At 36.8% G+C, this 22,790-nt stretch overlaps 1 protein-coding gene across 1 annotated transcript in view; it reads left to right on the forward strand.

The window, feature by feature from the left end:
- The window catches only part of DCHS2 (dachsous cadherin-related 2), a 104,742-nt gene that overhangs the window by 76,699 nt on the left and 5,253 nt on the right, over window positions 1-22,790 (forward strand). Inside the window, exons 11-18 of the mRNA XM_062574939.1 lie at window positions 3,634-3,768; window positions 3,982-4,191; window positions 5,423-6,280; window positions 12,367-12,477; window positions 14,461-14,672; window positions 16,184-16,335; window positions 18,715-18,845; window positions 20,351-20,637. Of these exons, the coding sequence (XP_062430923.1) occupies window positions 3,634-3,768; window positions 3,982-4,191; window positions 5,423-6,280; window positions 12,367-12,477; window positions 14,461-14,672; window positions 16,184-16,335; window positions 18,715-18,845; window positions 20,351-20,637 (2,096 nt within the window). The remainder of the gene's footprint in view (window positions 1-3,633; window positions 3,769-3,981; window positions 4,192-5,422; window positions 6,281-12,366; window positions 12,478-14,460; window positions 14,673-16,183; window positions 16,336-18,714; window positions 18,846-20,350; window positions 20,638-22,790) is intronic.

A 22,790-nucleotide genomic window follows, 5' to 3' on the forward strand; every position in this document is an offset into this window, starting at 1 on the left:
GCAAGGTCTGCTTTTAAGCTGCTGTTCACCATTGTTTGTCATTCTATCTGGAGCATTATGCGAAAAATCTCAGATTAATAGGGACAGCTAATTTAGGGAATTAGAAGGAGCTTATTGCCATTCTTTAGGAATTTTTCCATGCTCATATTTGTAGATTATTGTCATCATAACTTTAGTAGTGTGAAGATGGGATTTGAGCCAAGATTTATAGGGAGTTGGGGGATGGGCATTTGTCCCCATTGCTTCTTCTCTAGTGTTGGCACTAGACGTATTCAGAATATAACGCCATGGCTGCTGCCCCAGAGAAGTTGTGGTTGTGCCCTAATAATGCAAGTGTTACAAGTGCTGTGGTGGAGGGGTAGGAAAAGGAGTGAAAGCTTTTCCCTAGCTGAAGCTCAAGCACAGTGAATTCACCCAGTTGTTTGGCCTGGAGGGGAAGGGGTCTCTGTCACTGGCTCACGGCAAGGAAGGCTAAGGAGACAGCTCCTCTTTCAGCTCTAATGTACTGAGGGAATAGGCTTGGTTACTCATTTCATTTTGTAATTTCAGCCCTGCAAGGTAACTAGCACTATATACTCAATAAACCAGCAGGCTAGAGTAAGTGCAAACACGTCAGTTGCTGTGCCAGGCTCATGGTATGTGAATGTGGAGTCATCACTCTCCTCTCCTGGGCAGCATCAGGTGGGCAGCTTTTTTCTTCTATTAGACATAGACTCCTACCAGCTGGATACCAGAAAGGAAACAGTAAATACTTGATAAATAAATGTAACTAGGGGTGTGACATAGCTGTATGTTTTAAGGGTTACAAGTTTTAGCTTCAACAATGTGGGGACAGTCAAGCTTTGCGGCACTTGGGGGCTTGTTGTAAGCAAGGTCTGTTGTGAAATCTGCCAGTGGATGAACTGGGTCAAAGCTGTTCAGCTACAGCACACCAAAGGCTAATAGTTCATGTCATTCCAACTGTGTCGTGTGTTTTTTTCCCATGTGTAGCATATTGCTAGTTAAGGATAGATATTATGCAGACAGAATTGCCAAGATCTTTTTAAAAATGTAATTGAGTGGTATCTAATATGGATGAATTGAATGGAGTGTGTTGGCAAGCTTAAATTTTGCAAGACATTCTCCTTTATTGTCCTTGCTGCAGAGATTTTTCTCCTTTCTTCTTGAAAGCTGGAAGTATTTCTGTAACTCATCTTCCTTCTCCTATGCATAAAGACTTTTTAATGAGTATTTTGTGAATATGTCCTTCCCCTGAATTAGTTTAGATACAAATGCATTTACACGAATCATTCTTTCAATCAAATTTCAGTGGCATTACCAACTGTTTAGCAAAGCTATTCGAAAGCTAAATAAGGCAGTCATTGGCATTAAAAATTGTGGAGTCTGTTTCTTCTCTCACATTGATGTGTCTCCATTGTCTCTGTTGTAGATTGTCCTATTTTCCACTGCAGTGAATGAGAACAGGCATGCAGTGTTTAACTCCAAATAACAGTTTTGGTATTACTAGGAGTACTGTAGTTTTCCAGGTGCACTAACTGTGCCTGCACTACTAAAAGACTGATTGTTGGTTAAAAAAACATACAAAAATGATTGAATGGAACTTATGAAAATCTGTAAATAAATGAGCACAATGGTAAAGATGAATGTTTACCGCCCTTCAAGTATAAGGTATGATTAAATTCATTAAATTTAAAAATATGAATGATCTTATTCTGTAACCAGTGATGGAGATGACATTATACTTTCCTCAGAAGGATATTGAAACTGCTAGAAATAGGAAAGAAATTATTTTGTATCCATAATGTATAGGAATCATAGAGTAGTTGAGCCTGGAAGGGATCTCTGGAGATCTAGTCCTACTCCCCTGTTCAAGCAGGGTCACATAGAGTAGGTTGCCCAGGACCATGTCCAGGCAGGTATGAATATCTCCAAGGATGGAGACGCATAACCTCTCTGGGCAACCTCTTCCCAGTGTTCAATCTCCTTCAAAGTAAGAAAGTGTTTTCTTATGTTGAAATGGAATTTCCTGTATTTCAGTTTGTGCCCATTGCTTCTTGTACCTGAGCACCACAGAGAAAAGTCTAGCCCTGTTGTCTTGACACCCTTGCCTCAGGTATTTATGTGGATAAAATTCCCTCTCAGCCTTCTCTTCTCTGGGTTAAACGGTCCCAGCCCCCTCTCAGCCTTCCCTCACGTGAAAGACAGTCCAGTCCTTTCATCAAGTTAGTAGCCCTTTGCTGGTCTTTGGCAGTCTGTCCATGTCTCTCTTGTACTTGGAGTCCAGCACTGGACCCAGCACCAGTGCTGAGCTGAGAGGAAGGATCCCTTCGACCTGCTGGCAATGCTCTGCCTAACGCAGCCTGGGAGGCCCTCTGTGCCGCAAGGGCATCTTGCTGACTCATGGTGAACTTGTTGGCCACCAGTACCCTTAGGTCCTTCTCTGCAAAGCTGCTTTCCAGCCAGTTGTCCCTCAGCTTGTACTGGTGCATGGGGTTATTTTGCCCCAGGTGCAGGACTTTGCAGTCCTTCGTTCAACTTTGCAAGGTTCCTCCCTGGTCATTTTTCCAGCCTGTTGAGGTCCCTCTGAATAGCAGCCCAATCATCTGGTGGATCAGCACTTCCCTCAGTTTTGTATCATCTATGAACTTGCTGAGGGTGCGTTCAGTCCCAGAGAACGTGGAATCACATTTCTTGTCCAACACAGGCAGGCAGTTTTGAAAGAAAGATTTTAAAAGGCCTCTGCACTTACTTGCTAGAGAGAGACAAAAAGGACTAATAATCATACGATGTGTACAAATGGTAGATCTAGTTAGGAAGTGAATGGAGGTGACATTCAGAATAGCTTTAAGGAAGGAAAAATCTTTAATCTTCACTTCTGGAAATCCTGTAAGACTTAATAAAACCAAACAATCATTTCAGAGATTGGCCACAACTAGGAACAGTCTAAAAGGTCTGAGACCTGCTGAATGTCCAACAAATTGGCTTTTATGTGGAAAACATCTCAGAAATGCCTACTGTATGAGAGTCTTAATGGGACTTAGACACCTTCCTGCTCAATATTACAAATATTTGGAAGTTCTAGGCAGGCTGAGAAGCAGATTTTTTCTCTCTGTGTTTATACTATTCAGTGCTGTATTATGGAGATACTTACTGTATAGAGATACTTGCGTTGGCTCTGAATGAAGCAAGCTGAGAACCAGAACTGCGACAGCAGCATAGTGTTCTCCCTGACATCCTGTTGAGAAGTAATTAATTACCTTGGGGAGAGTACAAAACAATACATAGCTTCCAAGATCTAAGTTAATGCTCTCTTGCACCATGGTGATGCATCTGCTTATTTGGAGCATCTCATTGCACAGTAGCGATGTTCCCTAAGTGTCTAGAAATGTTACTGGGGTTGCTTTGAGTGAGTGAAAAGCTTAGGCACAAAGCAGCAGTTGAGCAGGGATTTTGGAGATCCAAAGTTTAAATTTAAATCTCTTGTGGTATAATGAAGAATCATGAATTTTATACCACAGCTGTAAAAATAATAATTTCATCCATAACCCATTTCCCAGATGGAAGAAAATGGAGTGAGACAAATATATATAGTAGAATGTATTTCACTAAGACTTACTTCCATTCTGCTTTCAGGACTGAATTCCTTGCTTCAGTATGAAATCTTACCAGGAAGTGGTTATGGGAATTTCAGGATGAACTCAGACAGTGGAGAGGTCGTGACAACTGTATCACTGGACAGGGAAACCGAGGAGGTTTTCTATATTAAAGGTAACAATATGAAATATCTTTGAAGGCCTGTAAAATGGGAAGTGAGAATGGGTGGTGTCATTATCAGTGTTGTCTTTTCTTCTCGTCATCTGAATTAGATAGAAGTGGTAAATCTTTTTGCATTGCACAAATACTCTGCTGTTCTGATGTTATGAAGAAATACCCATTGTTGCTTTCTTTGTATATAATTTGCTTTCTTTCTATTAATCTTAGTTTTGGTTCGTGATAGTGGAACTCCTTCACTATCAAGCACAGTGACAATTATCTGCAGAGTACTGGATGAAAATGATTACTTTCCAAAGTTTCTTTTTCCTGTCTTTGAGATTCATATTCCAGAGAATCAACAGCCTTCTGTAGTTCACACCACCTTGGCTGTAGATGAGGATGCTGGCAGTAATGGAACTCTAAGATACGAAATAGTTGGTAAGTTATGCTGTATCATTTTAATTAATATAAATTAGGAAGTATATAACAGTAGTTCCAAGATTCAGATTAGGCTTCATTTTGCCTAGCTTGCCCAGCTCTCATCTTGTAGACACGCTTTCTTCATATGGAGTAATAATAATAATAAAAAAAGCTTTTACCCATTTGTCTCTATTAACAAGCACTTTCCAGGCACACATTCAGTCTGTATGCTGGATTAAGACCAGTACAGAATAGAAAAACTAAAACTGTCAAATGTTGGAAAGAGGTATTTATCAGAAAGGCATAATTTTGTCTCTTCTATCATAGTGATGGAAATTCTGAATGTAAAGATACCCTTTAAAGCCTTGCAAATAAACACAAGAATGCATCTAAGTGGAATTTTTGTTTCACGAAAGCTTCTTTCACCCAGCAATTAGCAAAGTCACACTTACTTTTCATGTTGCCGAACTCTCCCCATGTCCACTATGCCAGTGTAAGCTCCACAGCTGTTCAAAACCTCCCGTAATATCTTTGCACAAATACAAGCTGGCTGTGCTTTCTTTGGTTTGGAGCTGTCAGCAATAGTTCAAATGTAGGCAGATGGCTCCTGTATTAACAGCCAAAAGTTTTTTTTTCTTTGAGGAAGCAGTTATAAATTCCTTTGTTTCCTTGGTTTTAATTTCATAATCTTTTATGGTCTTTAATTTAATGATTTTTCTACATGTTATAAAGTATGTATACCATTCACCGTTACTAAAAGCACTGGCTTTTCTTCCTGCAGCAGCTTCAGAAGTTTACCTTTCTTATTCCTCCAAATCTAGACCTTGCACTATCATTTACTTCCTAGAGACAGATTTGTAGAAGAGAGCAGGGAGCAAGTAATTACAATTGTCAGCAATGCTTCATAGGTTTCTGGAATTTTTAACTAAGGTTGGAAAGAGGTCACTGTGCAGCAGCATAGTTGCAGGAGATTTTATAAGGTGTGCTGCTCTGGGAAAAAAGACATGCATCTGGCAGAAGAGCTGCTCTGTAAATTGATATGACATTCTATATTTACTGTCATTGCCACCCACTGATTTAAATGAAATGTTTTAATTTTTATAAAAGAAAAAATATACTAAAGGCATTAAGCACACAGCTGTGCTAGCAATTGGATCATTTTATTGCAATTAACTTAGCAGTACTCGCAAGGGCTTCCTTTTTCAAATGCAATTGTTTTTGATCATTTTATGTTCTATGTGTTTGAAAGGTGGAAACGTTGGAGAATACTTCACACTAAATAGTACCTCAGGAAAACTGTTGGTCACTCGTAGCTTAGACAGAGAAGATATTAGCAATTTCACTCTTGTAATTGAGTGCCATGACCTGGGAAATCCACCAAGAAGCTCCACTGCACAGTTACATATAGAAGTCTTGGATGAAAATGACAACAACCCATTATTTGCAAAGAACCACTATCAAATCTCTGTGAGAGAAGATCTAGAAGAAGGCTCAGCCATCGTGGAACTTTTTGCTTCTGATAAAGATGATGGCCTGAATGGTGAAGTTAAGTACTCTCTCATTGATGACACCTTTGGAGCATTTGCTATCGATAGTGACACTGGTTCCATAGTTACTACACAGGTGTTGGACCGGGAGACCAAATCACACTATACTTTTAGGGCTGTGGCAAGTGACTGCAGCATGCATTTGCCAAGAAGCACCACTGTCAGCATGGTGATACACATTGATGATGTCAACGACAACGATCCAGTTTTTTTACAGAATCCTGTCAAAGCCTTTGTGCCTGTTGAAATCTCTATGAATGAGACGGTCGCCACTGTTAGAGCTGAGGACGTGGATTTGGGGCCAAATGGAGCAGTTGTTTTCAGTTTGATGGTACCGGAACCTGTATTTCAGATTGACAGAAATACAGGCGACATCATCCTTCAGGAGCCCTTGGTTTCCAAAGACTTCAGTACCCGACTGCTAGTGATGGCTTCGGATCAAGGTATCTCACCTCGAACAGCCACAGCTATGGTTGCTATCTTTACAGAGGAACAAGAGGAGGAGATTTCATTCAGTCACAGCTTGTATGAAGCAAGTGTGCCTGAAAATAGTGCAGCAGGTGGGTATCAAAGCCTGATTGTATTCTTACATTGCTGGTTTTCTACCCTTAGGCATGGTAATGTTGATGAAAAATACAGGGAAATCTTCTTCCTTTGCAGCATCTGGAAGAAGTTAGGTTTGGATGAAGCAAAGACCCTTTTCCAGTGCACCAGATGATCTGTTAGTTAGAGGCATTGTCTGGCTCTAGGGTTTGCTGCATATGTGCAAGAAATGTCACTCATGTTAAACAGAATGCTTCTGAATCAGAGGTGGTGCATTTCCATCCCTCACCTGGGGATCCCAGAGCATCAGCAGATTTTCTCTTTTCGCAAAGTTACTTTAGTGGTGGATATACAGTGTTTACTTATTATTTCATGTGTCACCCACAAACAAGCTCAAATAAGATGAGTGGTACACACCAGTTGCAACGTGAGATTTTTTTCTTTTAGCAGAATCCTTCATGAACTGTAATAACATTCTGAGATATTTTAAAAACTTGCTTAAATTTTAGACTTGTTAAAATAAGGAGGTTGCAGGGATACACCGTCTGTATAGAAGCCTACGTTACTGAATACTCTCTGTAGACAAACAGTTTAAGTCACAAGGTGCTTAAAACCTTTTGTTCAGTTTAATGATAAGACTTGCTGCTCTACTTTTCATCATTCACAGAATAGTTGTAGGTATACATCCCGACAATTAAATTTGATAAGAACCTTTTCATGCTTCAGGGGATACATTCATCGTAATGAGGGGCAGAAAGGAGTGCCTTTCATATTTTTCCATCTACAAATCCTGTTGTACAATTGACCAGGTGTATTTGGAGGTCAGACTTCTGCTAAATTCTTGATTCAACTGCTGCCTTATGAGGTTCCCCTTGAACAAGTAATTTATCCTCTTTATAGTTAAAATTTCCCTCTGTAAAATGAAAGCAATATTCCTTTATATCCTAAGGGTGTTGTGAGACTAGGAATTATTAGATCCTGAGTAACAGCCTATGTATTTGATTAGGAATCAGTAGAATGAAATGTGTTAATAATTTTGAAAAACGAATCAGTGTTTTGTGGATAATTACAAAGAGAATAGAGAATTAAGGGTGAAGATGGCTATTGCAGAATTATTGCTACGACCATTTCTTCCTCTGTGTCTCTTCGGGACCGCAAGCCAAATTTTCAGCAGTATATTACAAGATATAGGTAGATCTGTGAGTGTTACTCATATTTCACTTAACTGATCAAAAAAGGCAATAAGATGAAAAAGCTGGTTTTGGATTAAGTGAAACTTTTCTGGGGAGAGACCATAAATGAAATGTTTTATTTTCAGTCTGTTTTTAAAAAGCCGTAGTGAGTGACCAAACTACCACACTAGAGCATCCTTCTTGATCTATCACTCTCTTTCAAAAAACACATAGGATTTTAGAAAATGTGGAAGGGTTCCAATAGGAGAGAGAGAGGAGTCCTGCCTTTGAGCATGCAGTAAGTCTGATGGTAAAACAATCTCTTGAGATATGAAAGATGTAATTTCAGGTCTCCTCAAGCAGAACATTTCCCTTTCACTCACTTCATGCTGAGCACTCTGAAAACTGAGCTGTGGGATAGTTAATTCTTCTCTAGCGTTTTTGTGAAACAGCAGCTTCCATTACAAATCTCCCTCCCTCCTATAAAAAAAGAAAAAAAAAAGCAGAAATCTCTAAACTGATTTGTTTTGACATTTACAAAATGTTCTTTCTCCATGAATTTGACCAAGATTTATAAGTAGTTTTGGATACCTAAAAAAAAAAAAAACCAACTCTGAAAGTGAGTCATAGACACCGAGAGGCCTCTTTTTAGAGCAGCATTGTACAGTAATTAATTGTGTATCACTCTGCAAACGAGACTCTCTGCCTTCGAGGACTTACTGTTTCCTGACAATACCGTTCATCTCTCCCAGATCTTAACATTTTAATTTCTCTTGCTTTCTGTCTTCGAATTGATCTACCTATTGTGAACGAGTTATGCTGTGTTTGGGGCCCTAGATCATATGCCTGGAAAGAGCAGAGACCAGGATGTTTCTGGAGGGAGGCTCCTGGGCTTTGAATTTTGTTTCTCCCTGATCCAGCAGGCTTGTATTTTCAGAATGTGTTGTGAGAACCTATTTGTCAGTCTTCCCATGGGAGTAAGATGAAAGCTCTGGGGTTTCAGTCTTTTCAGGAGAGATTATATTAATCTGCATGAATCCTCTAATATGGCTGGACAGAGCTAAATGTCTTTCTAGGTAAGAAAAAATAGTAAGATTGAAGATATATTTAGTTAGAAATATCAAAATTAGAGCTTTTCAGCAATAGTTAAGCTAATCTGATCCTAAAGTTTCCTAAATGTGTATACTTTCATGGATCAGGCTAGACAATCCAGCTCGAAATTATGGAAATGCTCCGAGGAACTGTGGAAACAGAATATGATAGTCAGATGTTCTCCCACTCAATCTATAGAAAATATAAATAAGATTCAATTTGTTTTGATTAGAGGAAGCTTCAGGGTAAACTGGAAGGTTTCATCACAGAATTTGTATATTTAATAAAAGGCTATATGCTAAGAAGATCAAATTATTTTAAGAGTATGAGTGATTTTTATCAAATACTGATACTATTATTGCTGTCTTTGTTTGCAGTATTTTCTTGTTTATATAACCATAAGTGCATGTCAAATATGTTATGTTTTGGAAAAAAAATATTAAAATTAAAACTTCCATAGAAGTTAGTTTACTGGATATATATATGATCCTTGGACTCCTACAAGTATGAATAATACCAGTGTATTCAGTCCAGGGGAGGTTTACATTACATACTGAGTATTTGTAGAACTGTTATTAATAAATTTGGCTTTTCCTCCTGATTTTATTTCTACCTTAACTAATAGAGTGGGAAAACTGTGAGTTTATTTTTAAAAGAATCAAAACTCAGAATAATCAAAACAGTGAAAGCCAAAGCCCAAAGTTCTTTAGTTTTAATTCAGTCTGAACTCCCTTTTGGGTAACTACCTCAGGAATTGGTCTATGTGGTCCGATTTTCTTGAAGTGTTTGACCTCCAAGTTTAATGACCTTCAGAAAACCCCATTCTTCTACTGTTTTCTTTAGTATTGAATATTTAATGTCTTTAAATATTATAAACTGTTACAACAGGCACTTAGAAGCCAATCAATAAATAATCAAGTCATTGCACTCTCCAGAGTGTAAGAAACTTCTTCATTATTCACCACGCTTTCAGCTGAGTGGTAGTTTGCATAGCATTTCCTTAGAGATGTTTATCAGTAAAACTTGTGGACTTTATATGTTGCCTCTTATTCTTCTGTAAGTCATCTCTTTGTGCTCATTTAGCTTGTTTTTTGTTAGCAATTAAAGAGTTCTGAAGAACTCAAGAACAGAGATGAATCAGATTGAAATGGGAAAGGAGGGGGGAAAAAGACCACTATACTGAGTACAGACAAGAGAAGAAAAACAACGATCTGGATTATACAACAGCTCACTTCTGGTGTATTATTTTATATCCAAACATAGAAAAGTTCTTATTAACCTACTTTTCCAGGTAGATAAATAGTGTCCAAGCTGCCATACTTCAGTGTCAAGTCATTAGTTTTAATGTAAAAATTGATACTTGGATTCAAGTAGCTTGAGGTACTTTCAAATAAAAGTATATCATCTCTGAACTGAAAAACTAAATATAAACATTTTAAATCACTCTTCATTTCCGCTAATATTCTTAACTGATTCAGATGTTGTTAGCACAGCGGTTCAAGCCAATCTGACTGTTCTCTGTTATGATCCTGATCTGTCTCCTTGTTTGCACAACCCTCTGTTCCAATCTGATCCTTTGCTATGATGTTTAAATACGCTCAACAGACAGAAACAAGCCGTGTTTCCACTGGGTTAGTTTGCTGCCAGGTTGGTGCACTAAAATGCCTCAGCGAAGAGTCTGCTGAATATCAGCTTCGAGGAGGGGAAGGGTCCACACTGTGAAGCACTGGTGGTGTGCCAGCTAGAAGTTACTTTGATTTAGGCTGCTGTATGACTGCAGGTTTTATGTGCTAAATTTTGTGACCTCTGTTTGAAGCAACATTTTAGTCAAGTATACCTGAAATTTTAAGCTCTAGTGGATAGGAACTGCCTTAATGCTGTGATCTATCTGTACAGGGCCTGTTCATGCCTCAGTAGAGACTTCATTTTGGTTTCATTTTTTAAAATAACCGGAAGGTGCTAGTCCAAAGTGAAAACAATCTGAAAATGAAATGTAAAATTTCATTGTTTAAAGGAGAGCCATTTTGAATGAAAGGTATCAGAAACAGAAAGTATTTGTTCTCTGTTCAAGAAAGTGTAAACAATTTTAGCCACATGGAAAATAAAACGGAAAGGATTAGAATTTGAGCAACATTTTATTAACTTAGCACAAAAAGCAGAGATTCAAATGGAATGCTGTTGCTTCTTTTATTTCTAGTAGTTTTTATTTTTTATTAAAAAGCAAAAACCAAACAAAAAAGACTACAGATTAGAAGACAGTGGAAAATAACTGGACCTTCAGTTTTTTTCTTATCTTTATCTTTGGTCTGAGGACCACAGTTTTACAAATAATTGCTGTTGCTAGTTTCTATATTAAGTCAAGCAATGAAAATTCAACCTATAGTTATCCAGAAGGGCCCCTATTTTAGTTCCTAAAAACAACAGCACGACTCTAATGGCTATCTTTACCTATTGGACACTAAGATCTTACTTCTGAGGCTTTCCTAGTAAATGGTCCTAGAAATATATTAACTAGTGCACAAAACTCCATCTGTCGTGGTCAGCACATTTCTGCTTTTGGTTTCTAGATTTTAGGAGCCAGTGACAAACTATTTAAAACAACATTTTCTGTTTTTAAAAGTTAGTAGCTAATAGTACTAAAAAAAAATTTTTTAGAGGATGATATCAAGAGAAACATTTCCTCTGATTCTTATACTAAAGATAAAGCTCTTTCCTCCAAAATCCAAGACAATTTGTATGAACAGCACGCCCTCTGTAATGTAGTAAATTAGCTAGCTGTCGGTAATGCTGTTTGGAAGAGGTCAGGTTGTACGGTAACCTCATTCCATTGCAGATGGATGGAATCAATTAAAGTCAAACAATTAAAATCTATGTTCAATCAATTGCCATATGTGCTAAATGATTTCATAACTAGCTTGAAAATAATAGTTGTTTGGAAACCTTAATAACACCTTTTCAACTTCTCACATTCTGTTAATGTGATGATACTGATCAGAAGAATGTATTTAGTTCCGCATTTTTCTCGAATTCTAATTCAAATTGGATTTTTATTTCACATCTTTTGTATCCTATTGTTGGATCATTGTGCTTTTCATTAAACTTGGATTCTGCTTTGATTCTGCTTCTTTGACACATAGCCATGCATGCAGTTGTAGCTTTTCATTCTGTCAGAAGAGAGCTACTTAAAGTTTTTAAAGCTAATTTCATTTTTTAAAAATATTTTTCAAAAATTCAAACTGAGTTTACATAAATGAAGGGAAAATAAAGCAAACTCTTTATCATGTTTCAGAGGTAACATAAATACTTATGATCCACAGAAATGATCACTTTCCTAAGAAGAATTCATGAAAAGGTGAGATTAAAATGACCAAAGACAAAAACAACACAGCCACTTCAGACAACCTCAGAAAGGGAGTTTCATAGCTGATGTCTCTTTTAGCCCTCAACCCAATCAGTGCTATCTCTGTTAGAGAGAAAATTACTTAATAATATTTTGAAATATAACTTTAGGTTAAGAGATAATTCCAGTGGTATATGGGAGTTTTTATCTTTAGGAAAAGTTGTTGAAAACTCATCATTTTATTAGGCAGGTGATGAAGTTGGGATGAGATAACTAATGATTTATAGGGCAAGGAGGGATAGGCAATGTTTTGCCTATGAAGTTGCAATATGGTAGAAGTTCATGGAGGAGTTGCGTTGATTGTCTTCTATTTTAAATCATGAAGAGGTGCTTAAGCTAATACCACAGATGTTTGCACATGCATCTACTGTTAATAATATAACATTAGGATAAAATATTCTAAAGTAAACATTTTGAAAATATCTTATTGCTTCCATAGGTACATCACTTGTAACTGTAGAGGCTTATGAACACAGATTAACAGGAGAAAGCATAAAATACAGCATCTTCAGTGACAAAGAAAACATATTCTCCATACACCCCGTCACAGGTACCTTTATATATTTATGGGTTTTTTCCCCAAGTTTCTTTTGCTCCTTAAAAAATGTGGTCTGTAAAGTATAGCATGCTCCTACCACAAGAATGAGGGATTTCTACATTTCACTGTGTATGCACATACAAATATAACTTGTATATAATAAATCTAGATACCTTTGAACGTAAGCCTCCTCTTAGAAAGAATAAAACGTTAATAAAACCAGAGATGTGGAGAGACTGGCACTAATGTAAACCTGATGTGAAAAGAAATACCTGTTTAAAATGCTCAGTTTTAATAAACTAGTAGTCACTGGATTTGGGGATATGTGTAAACTGTTGCTTCGTGGTTAAAGATGGAAGTCTCATCTTGTTTCTTACCACAAAGTTACCAAAAAAACTCAGTGTAAATAATCCTTCAAAACACACCTAATGAAGGAAACACTGGATCCTTGTTGAGTTTAATGGTTCAGACCTTGAAAGATCTGAAAAACAAGTTCGCTATTCTTTGAGCAATTGTAACTTCTTCAAAAAGCAGGCGGCTCCAGTATCATCTCCTCCTCCACACCACCCCCCCCCCCCCAAAAAAAAAAAAAAAAAAAAAAAAGCAGAGGGATTTTTCTCTTTTATCAGTGCAGGCTGCAAACTGATCATGTTTTGAAGTTGTTTTGAAAAATCTCATAAACACTTTCTTCAGAAACATTAGTGGAATTCCTATAGTACTGTATATTGTGAATCTTCTTTTGAGACTTTTGAACCGTTGTGGTAAAGTCTCAATGTCTCTTAAAGCTATTTAAACACATTACTTCTCCCCCTGAGAACAGGAGACATGAAGAACAGTTTTTGCATTTCTCCTTTACATACTTGGAAGCTGTTACCCTGTTTCTTTTCAGTCTTCATTTCTCTACGATGAACAACTCTGATTCTTTCAGCTCCTCCTCACTGATATACCTCAGACTTGGTTATTTTTTCCATTCTCCACTAGAGTCTTTCAATTAGTCTGTGTCTTCTTGAAGTGTATTCCCAAAAGCAATCACTTAGGCCCATGAATCCTCATGCCACTGTAGATTTTGCTTTTTTTCCTTGTAAATAATGTGACAAATGTTGACTATTATGCTTAAGACAAAACACTTTCTAGCTATGAAATCTTTTTGTTCAAGACTCAGCTCTAGAAAACTGGACAGATCTACAAAAATAATCATTGATGTTTATTTTAAAATTTAAAATTAAAAATCAATAGCTTGGGAATCCATACTAGGTGAGTTCTTATGTTTTCACAGGTTTGGGCTGTAGATATTCATTGCATTAGTATTGAAAAATTCATTACAAAACTGAATTTGGATTCTAATGAAATTAACCTGCAAATAAACTGTTTAATGTTTTGATGTAGCAAAGAATTTTGATTTATTACTGTATTACTTAGAATGTTGAAACAGTGATGCCAGATTTCCAAAGAAACTTCAAATTTAATATGGAAATACTTTGTTGTATCTGTACGCCAAGTAACTTTCACTGATTATTTTTAATAGAATAACAATTTTATGGGAAACTCATAGTAGCATAAGAGGTCTTAGTGTTTCAACTTTGAGTCAGTCAGATATAGAAACTGATACAGCTATTGCCTCATTTGGATATGGATGAAATACTTGCCTTTTAAAGCCACTCTGCAGATGAGGGCCAAGAGTCTCCTCAGCTACATCTGTTTCGTTGTCAGATGGTCAATAAACACATGTAACAGCCATGTCTCTTCCTCTCTATCCCTCTAGAAGTAAATTTGCTTTGTTTCAGGAAACTACCATGTGGTGGTTGATGAGGGAAAACTTAAGATACCTTAGATTTGTACAGTAATAGCATGTGGGGGACGATGTTAGATAGAAGAAAGACACAAGGGGAAGCTTGTTGATGTTCAGTGAGGGAGATCACATTAATTAGAAATTTTATAACTTGTGTTTTTTTCCTGACTACATATGTCACATCTCAGTTTCTTTTAATAAACCAGGTACGATCACAGTAAAAGAGCCAAAGTTTCTGGATTATGAAGTTAAGAATAAAATACATCTTTTAGTTTTGGCTGAAAATAGCTTGAATTCAGCGCTCTGTGAAGTGATGGTTTGGGTACAAGATGTGAATGACAATGTTCCTAAATTTGAGCAAAACTATTATAAAGCATCAGTATGGGAAGGCCAAATTCCTAAAACAGATATCATACAGGTAAGAGAAAATATGTCTTCACAAGCTCATTTCTGTAGTTAAAAAATAAGTTTAATCTGTTCAAGGCTATAGTGCTGCCAGGCTTGTTTTGGACTGCCACTTTTTAAATATCAAGAGTGGGGTTCAGGGTATTTCTACTACTTTGCTTCAGTATCTAAAATAATTGATGACTTTGTCTAGCTCAGATTTCAAGTTTTTAATTCAGTTCTATCAAGTTGAAGAGGAATTTTTTGTCCTCTTACTAGTTGTGCAGCTGGATTTTAAATTCAGTTCTTTTATATTCTGTTTATCTCTTCAAGTAATTGAAGAATATTATTCAAAGCTATGGTTTAGGTTACTATGTAGGTTGGGTCATGCATTAGAGCATCTACTTACAGGGCTGTAGCACTAAGAAGATTTTCAGCTAATCAGACTTGGAGTAGAAGCCTTGCATCAAACCTAAGTGATCAATTTAAAATCTGATGCTTCAAGAGCAGCTTGTCTCAATTTAAACATGCAAACACTTCTTCCTCTGAATGGATCTATTCTCTGAAAGTGTTTCCAGCTGGCCAAGTTAAAGCAAAAGAAGTCATCAGCTGGACTAGAAGAACACATAATTTCCTCAATACATGTTCTTGCATTGCAAGTCAGGTCACAGTGAGGGTCATGTTAGGTACTAAAGATATTTCTCCTCTAGAGAATAAATAAATGGAAAGCTACAAATGCCCCAAGGGCAAAGTGATTAGGAAATGATGGACATTGTATTTAGAGAAACATATGTCCAGCAATGAGGAAAATCAAAAGGCAGTAAACCCAGATGTGCAGTCAAAAGTTTCTGATGGAATACATTCTGTTATGTCTATTATTTTTACTGAATCTGACTAGCTGCCTCTGCTATGATTTCATTCCCATAGTAGTTATAATGCTTGTTCAGCAACCAGAGAAGATGCAAAGAGGATTCTTCAAAGAGTCAGAGGAATCTTTGAGAAACCTGTTCACTGCTGTTGAAAGTTATCCATTCAGATGGTTTTACAATCTGCTTTGGCTCTTTCACATTTTTTTTGGTTGCATATTTTAAAAAGTGATTGATGAACTATCACATGAAGGCTCTGAAAACCTTCCTAATTAATTAATATTATCCTTTATCTATTTGTATTGCAGTAATATTTTAAGGTCCTAGACCCCGATACAGTGCATTTTTATGCTGTAAATGGAGGCCGGATTCTATGAGCAACCATATGGTAAAATAAGCAGTGTAAAAATGATCACATTCAAGAACAATTACCCCTAATGCTTTACGAAGTTGAATTTCAAATTATTCAAAAAAATTATTTATGTGCATACTGTTTCAATTCATGAGCAGATTTTGTGACCTCACATGACACTCATGTTGGGGGCCTGTATGACTACTTGCTTAAATCTGTGCAGCCAAGAGGAAAGGAACCAGATATAGGTGACTGTAGTATGAAGCTTCTTTTTCTGAAACTGCATTCTGCCATTTTGAATTAAGTCTCGGTTTTGTTCCCAAACAGGTATTTGCAACTGACCTTGACAGTGGGCTGAATGGAGAAACTGAATACTCAATTTTATCTGGTAATGAAAATGCAGCATTCCTAATTGATCCATCACGAGGGATTTTAGCAACTAATACAGTGCTAAATCATGAAAACACTTCATTTTACAGGTTTGTGTACAGAGCTCTTATAAAAATATGCTCCTCTTCTTTTTGTCACCTTAACTTGAAATAGTTTGTATTGTGCATTTTATAATTTTCAGTTGGTTTCCATCAACTGTAGATTCTGCACGCAAGCCAGCCAGCATCAAAAACAGCAATAAAGCTGCCTGTTTGTCATGGATGCTTGGGTAATTCTCAAACTCAGGGGAAAAAGCATGATTTTATTTCATCAACTGCAACAATTATTGATATAAGTGATCAAGCTGATTCATTATAGGAAAGATGACATTTCCTAGATTTTGGTTTCTTAAGAATTATATGGCCGTTCCCTACATAGAACCATTTTTTATAAATATATAAAGACAGAGAGAAAGCGCTCAAACCAAATGCAATAAATAGGGACATGTTCTGTTCTTCAATTAAATTTGAATATAATTTGAATTTTATTCTCCTTAATCTGACAAAGATTCTCCTATAAGCTGTTTCCGTCTATAAGCTGTTTTGTACTCTCTATTAGTTTTCTCCTGTTTTCCAGGAAATTGTGAGTAAATACAATCAAGTGGACATGACTTTCTGTCGTTATAGCTCATGCCATAATTAGAATTACAAAGCAAACAAATCATGCCTTGAAGAGAAAGTAAGAGTATGTTGATTTGTTGGCATAACCTTTTCATATAATGCAATCTCTATAAAAGTAAATTACTGTATATGTGTCAGTAGAAATTATGATTTTTTCCATATGGCTATGGCATCAGCTGAAGCATTTGCAAGTTTTCCTATCCTCTGGGGCCACAAATTTTTAATCATCCAATCAGAATTGTTATGAACCAGAATAACTTTTAGAAAACCACATCAAAGGGATCAACAGAATATGATTTTTTAAAAAAATAAGTGTAATTTGATAATAGTCTCCTAAAGGAACGATTTTTTAACTTAATATCCAGAACACTTCATTTAGCGTTTATTTTTCATTTTTTCACTGAATCAAAAACATCAGTTCTAGCTCTTAGTCAATTAAATAGCATAATACATTTTATTTGTAAATAGTATTTTAAGACAATTTTGGAATAAATCCTCCGAGGAAAGGAGGGTTGTTTTAGCATTTTAAATTAAATTTGTTAGAGGAATCTGATGCCTCATATCCCTTCTCTTTATTAATACTTTATTAATAGATCTGTATATTGCTATGTTAGGTGAAAAGAAACAAACAAAAGAAGCTTTTAAAATGTTTACCTATTTAATTTCCAAGTGATACTGTTGGTCCTTGCAAATTTGAAAGAAGTTGTTTATTTTATCTAAATTAAACATTTTTATCCCCAGAAGTTCTAAGTCCTTTATAATAGGTGTGATAATAAAAGTGTTGACAGAACCTTAATTTTAATGCCTTGGCTGAGATGTTTTTAGGAGAGTTTTTTCCGGACACCTTAGAAAGTGATTATTTATAGTAAAATATTTCCATATGTACCTTACCAGTATTCATTCTAGACAAAATACACTTTCTATATGGAATTATACATGGTCACCAATTGAATATGGCTCTGTAATTCAAGCTGTGTTCTGTTGATGTCAGAAACCGCAGAGGCACCCACAGCAGAGCTTGTGTGGTTCATCAATGGCAGTGGAATCCACAGCTTGAATTACAGCTTTGGTATTCCATATTGTCACGTGAATATGTAAAAAGTCATATCTGTTCGACACTTTGAGCAGAAACTGTTACTTAGAAAAAAAAAAAAAAAGTGGGAAATGAAGTACTCAAAAGATCTGCAGGGAAGACCCAGAGAATGTGACATGACATGTAAACAGTTTACATTTTTCGAAACATTTAGTAGAGATGCCAGGCCTTGAAACTGTATATTCCTTCAGGTAGCCTGTCTTCTTATCAATTCCTTTTCTAGAGCACTCGTTGTGTTAGATTTAGTTTGGATTTTCGGATTCTTGCTGAAGTTACTATTTTTGAAGTCTTCGTGTTATTTAATTTTCATCTTCCTGGTGTCCCTTTATAATCAATAGAGGGAGACAGGTTCCTTTAAAGTACAGTTCAGTACTTAATTCAATTCCTGCTCTGAATTGCCTTATGGAGAAATATTCTGTTTGGAAGAATCTTGCTAGCTCATTTAAACACCTAAACTTGCTATGAAATTGGGTTATACGAATGCTGAGGAGTTCAGTGTGTTTTTACTACAGAATCTCCTGGACGTTGTTCCTGCAAGACATAAGACTAAAATCCCTGGCAGTCACCCTTATAGAAATAAGAATGCAAATTTAGGAAGAGCAGTGTGGAATGACTAACTTCTTCATTTGTAATTTTTTTCCTTATTTACATCTTTGGTGAATAGTTTTGTGATTTCTGACAGATGGTGACAATTACAGCTTCCTTCCACTTGGCAGGTTGGTTGTACAGGCTGCTGATAAAGGAAATCCCAGACTTTCTGCCACAAGTATTGTGAGGATACAAGTGGTGGATGTTAATGACAACGCTCCAGTTGTCCAACCACTAGGCAAAGTGGAAGTTCCAGAAAGTAAGTGTGATTGTACAGTTAAATGTTAGATTCGTCAGACCACAGTACTGCTTTTGGCGACTCATATAATCAAGAGGTTATGGTAAAAAACATACTTGATCATTTTAATTTTGAAATGCCTAAGTAAATTATGATCTCCTTTTGTTCTCAGAGGCATTAATCTTTAGACATAATATTTAAGAACAGTTTGGAACCAAACCATAGGCAATTCAGAAAGAGAGAAACAAACTCCACAGAAATAACTTCTGTAATCTGTTCTTTTTGCACTCCAGTGCCATATTCTTCAGACGTCTTCAATTTCTTTCATTTCTGCAATAAAAATACCTAATGTTAAATCTAGCACTGCTAGAAAAGGAATATTTCGAACTTCATTATGATGAAGGAAATTCTTTCTTTCTCTAAGTTTGAATGAAGCTTTAAGCTGCTTTATAGCTTTGTCTGGTTGGAGATCATGAGAAAGAAGAGCAGGACCTCCTGAGTTCTCTTCCCAGTTTAACACCTGGTATGTTGTGTAACTGTAGCTCTGCATTTGCAGACCTTGAGTCTTAAGCCTAGATTTTCAAATACCACATATTATGTGATATATTAAAATTTACAGTAGAACATTTATACAGATTTAAATGCTGAAAGTCCCATACTCCTGTAAACAGAAGGTATCAAGGTGGGTTTTTTAGGATGTTTTTCCTGTGATTTTTTTTAGCCTTTTCTAAGTTTAGTTCCCACAAGAAATTGAGCGGGAACCATGGATGCAAAACAACTCTAAAACTACTAGCTACTTACTTAGGTTTTTGTATTCAGCCTAAGTACATTTGATTTATGACATGGCTGTACAGCACAAAATGTTTGAGGCTTCAAGCCCCAAACATCCAAATGAGAAATGATTTTGTTTCTGGTAGCTCCAAACTTTGTTGTTTGATCACTGATAGAGGCAGGTCCAGTTTGCAGTCTCTGGTACTGTCAGTCTGGCACATGACAAAAGCTGTCTGTATCCCATTTCCCAATCTCACAGGAGTATGCTTGGTATCTTTAAGATTTTGTGCCAAGTACTAGGTCTGGCTGGATGTATCATTTCTAATGATCTTTTCCTTCAAGAGGCTTCAGAATTGCCATTCTTGATTCTGCAAAGACCATGGGATTCTAATGTGTCAGTTAAAAATTCTTGTGGGATTTTTTGACACTTCACAATAAATCCATGTCATCTACATGCAAAAGGAATTTCCTGTTGCTGGTGAAGAAACAGTCATAGGTACATTGGAACTGTGAAAATCTAAAAGAAAATCTAAAAGAAAAACTGGATGAAGCAGGTGTTTTTGAAGAAATTCACTACTATTTCCATAGCATGTCTAGATCTTGCTTTTATTCTAAAACATGAATCCAAAATACACCAAAAGGTAATAGAGAAAGATTAGATATATCTAAAATTTAGTATTTAGAAAATTGATAAAATCTTCAAAAATTGTAACATCATTTTTAGCTATGACTTATTTTGAAAATTATTGTTTCAGATGTTTTGCCTGGATTTACAGTAACTCAGGTGTCAGCAACAGATGCAGACTCATGGCCAGCACTTCAGTTTGGTTTTACTGAGGATAATAGTCCTGGAATGAAATTTGCTATTGATCAGCATACTGGTGTAATCACGGTAGTGGAACCATTAGATTTTGAAGAAACTGCTGTGTATAAGTTGGGAATCATAGTTTCAGATTCTGTACATCAGACAGAAGCAGAACTCACTATCCTTATTTCGGATGTCAATGATAACCCGCCAATGTTTATTCAGGATTCTTATCAGGTAGGAATGTAGCAAACAGACTACAAATATCTGTGATGTCTTTCTGTATATGATGATAAACAGTAGGAGTGTGTGTTTATATTTATGTCTTAAAAATGCATTTTTCACCACTGAGAGGGAAGGTCTCCGCAAAGTATTAGCACATGAGCAGTAACTATGCAAGTTCCCCAAAGTGCTCCTCCGAAAATCTTAGTCCTTTCCTAGGAGTCCTGCTGATAGGACTGAGGGAATTGTACAGTTTTCATGCTCAAGTTTTCTCCTTCAGAGGGAAGCTGGTATGAATTCTAGCTGTACTCCTCAGACCATGCGCTCATCGCTAGGAGTTACTGGATATAATACAAAAACAGTTTGGAAAGCATCATTTAGAATTTGGAACATCCTTTTTTGAGAGAATAGTTCACAAGCTGATACATTTATTCTGGCCCTATTATTATGGTTTGTGTTTCTTCATTTCATTCGTTACACAACTCCACACAGGGATAGCAAATGTCCCTGTGGCAGGTTATGCATGTATAGTTTGTAACATGTAACCTTGCCTTACAGCAACTGTACTGTTCTTGGAGGTGAGAGATATGAATATCAACATACCAAATATCTCCTACGAGACTGAGGAGCTCTCAGAGCCTAGCTTTTGCACTTCTGGACAAAAGTTGTAACTGCTAGACTATTCTAAGAGTCAAGTTGTGCAACAATGTTTTTGCAATTGTTTTTAGCAACTAAGGGCCACTAAGATGATTAAAGGAATTGGAGCATGTATCGTACGAGGCTCCCAAGAATAAAGGTCGGCTGCCAGAAGAGTTTTGCCCTGAGGGCTTTGTCTAAGGCTCAGCACACGTAGGGGCTTAGGGTTAGGGTTGGAAAACAGACTAAGCGTAGAGCTGCTGTTGGAGAGGGGCTGCAGAGGGAGAGCTAAAGGAAGGGCAAGAATTGTCCTCTGAGGACAATTTATGTGGGCTAGACTGTGGGGCTTTTGCCAAAGCTGGTGCCCAAGAGAGCTTAGAGCATGGGCTGATTAGCCTGGAGAGGAGAGGATCTTATTAATGCCTGTAAATACCTGATGGGGGCAGTAGGGGCTTTTCTCTGTGGTGCCTAGTGAATGGACAAGCGGTAATGAGCACAAAGGGAAACCCAGAAAATTCAAATTCCATTTAAACATGAGAAACAATATTTTATTTTAAGAGTGATTGAACACTCAAACAGGTTGCTTAGTGAGGATGTGGGGTCAAAACCTGCCTGGACATGGCCCTGAGCAACCTGCTGTAGCTGACCCTGCTTTGAGAAGAGGGGTTGGATGAGGTGATTTCATGAAGTCCCCTCCTACCTCAGTGATTCTGCAGTTCCGTGAACAGTTGTGTGCTTCACCGGCTGCTTTCTGCATATGTTGGTAGTGCTCAGGGCCTAAAATATAAGACACCACAGAAGACTTGGATTTAACAATGCTTTGATTACAAATTTCAGACAGATTAGTTAAGAAGTATGTCTAAACATCGTTTAGTAGATAAATTGCTACCTCTCAGCGTGTGCAGGAGCAGGAGTATAGTTGCTTAGATAATTATGGGATAGACTATATGCACCTGTGAAAATTTCAGGTGCCTGATTCGGCAGGATTTGTGTGAATCACCTGTGTAGACTTGTAAGTCTAAATTCCATTAAAAATACACTTTAAATTCTGAAATTTTTCTTTAGACTTGGCCTTAAGTTTTTCTCAACCCTCATATATGTCTGATTTTGCAGAATAGTTTAGGCAAGTATTTGCTCATGTAAGCATTAGGATTTTATTTTATAGATTGAAGCAGACCTTAGAGGCAGGATTATTAACTGATGTAAATCAGTGTCACTCTGTTGATTATGCTAATAAAAACCAGCTGAGCTTCTGGCTCTGCAATCCTGATTTTTCACATGCTGCTTGGACAATATGATACACAGCTTATTTTTCACTCACAATGATATGTAAAATTCCCTATTCATAGCCCTGTGATTTTTACCCTTTTAGTATCCTTTCACAAGTTTTCATATTTATACAATATATGGATATACATAGCTATAATGCATGCAGTAAAATGATACAAACTAACACTTGAAATTATGACAGAAGTAGCTGCTGTATCGCTAACATTTGAAATCCGGTTTATAAGGTGGGAGGAAATTTTGGT

This window comes from Rhea pennata, chromosome 4, assembly GCF_028389875.1.
Source record: "Rhea pennata isolate bPtePen1 chromosome 4, bPtePen1.pri, whole genome shotgun sequence".
Lineage (NCBI taxonomy): Eukaryota > Metazoa > Chordata > Aves > Rheiformes > Rheidae > Rhea > Rhea pennata.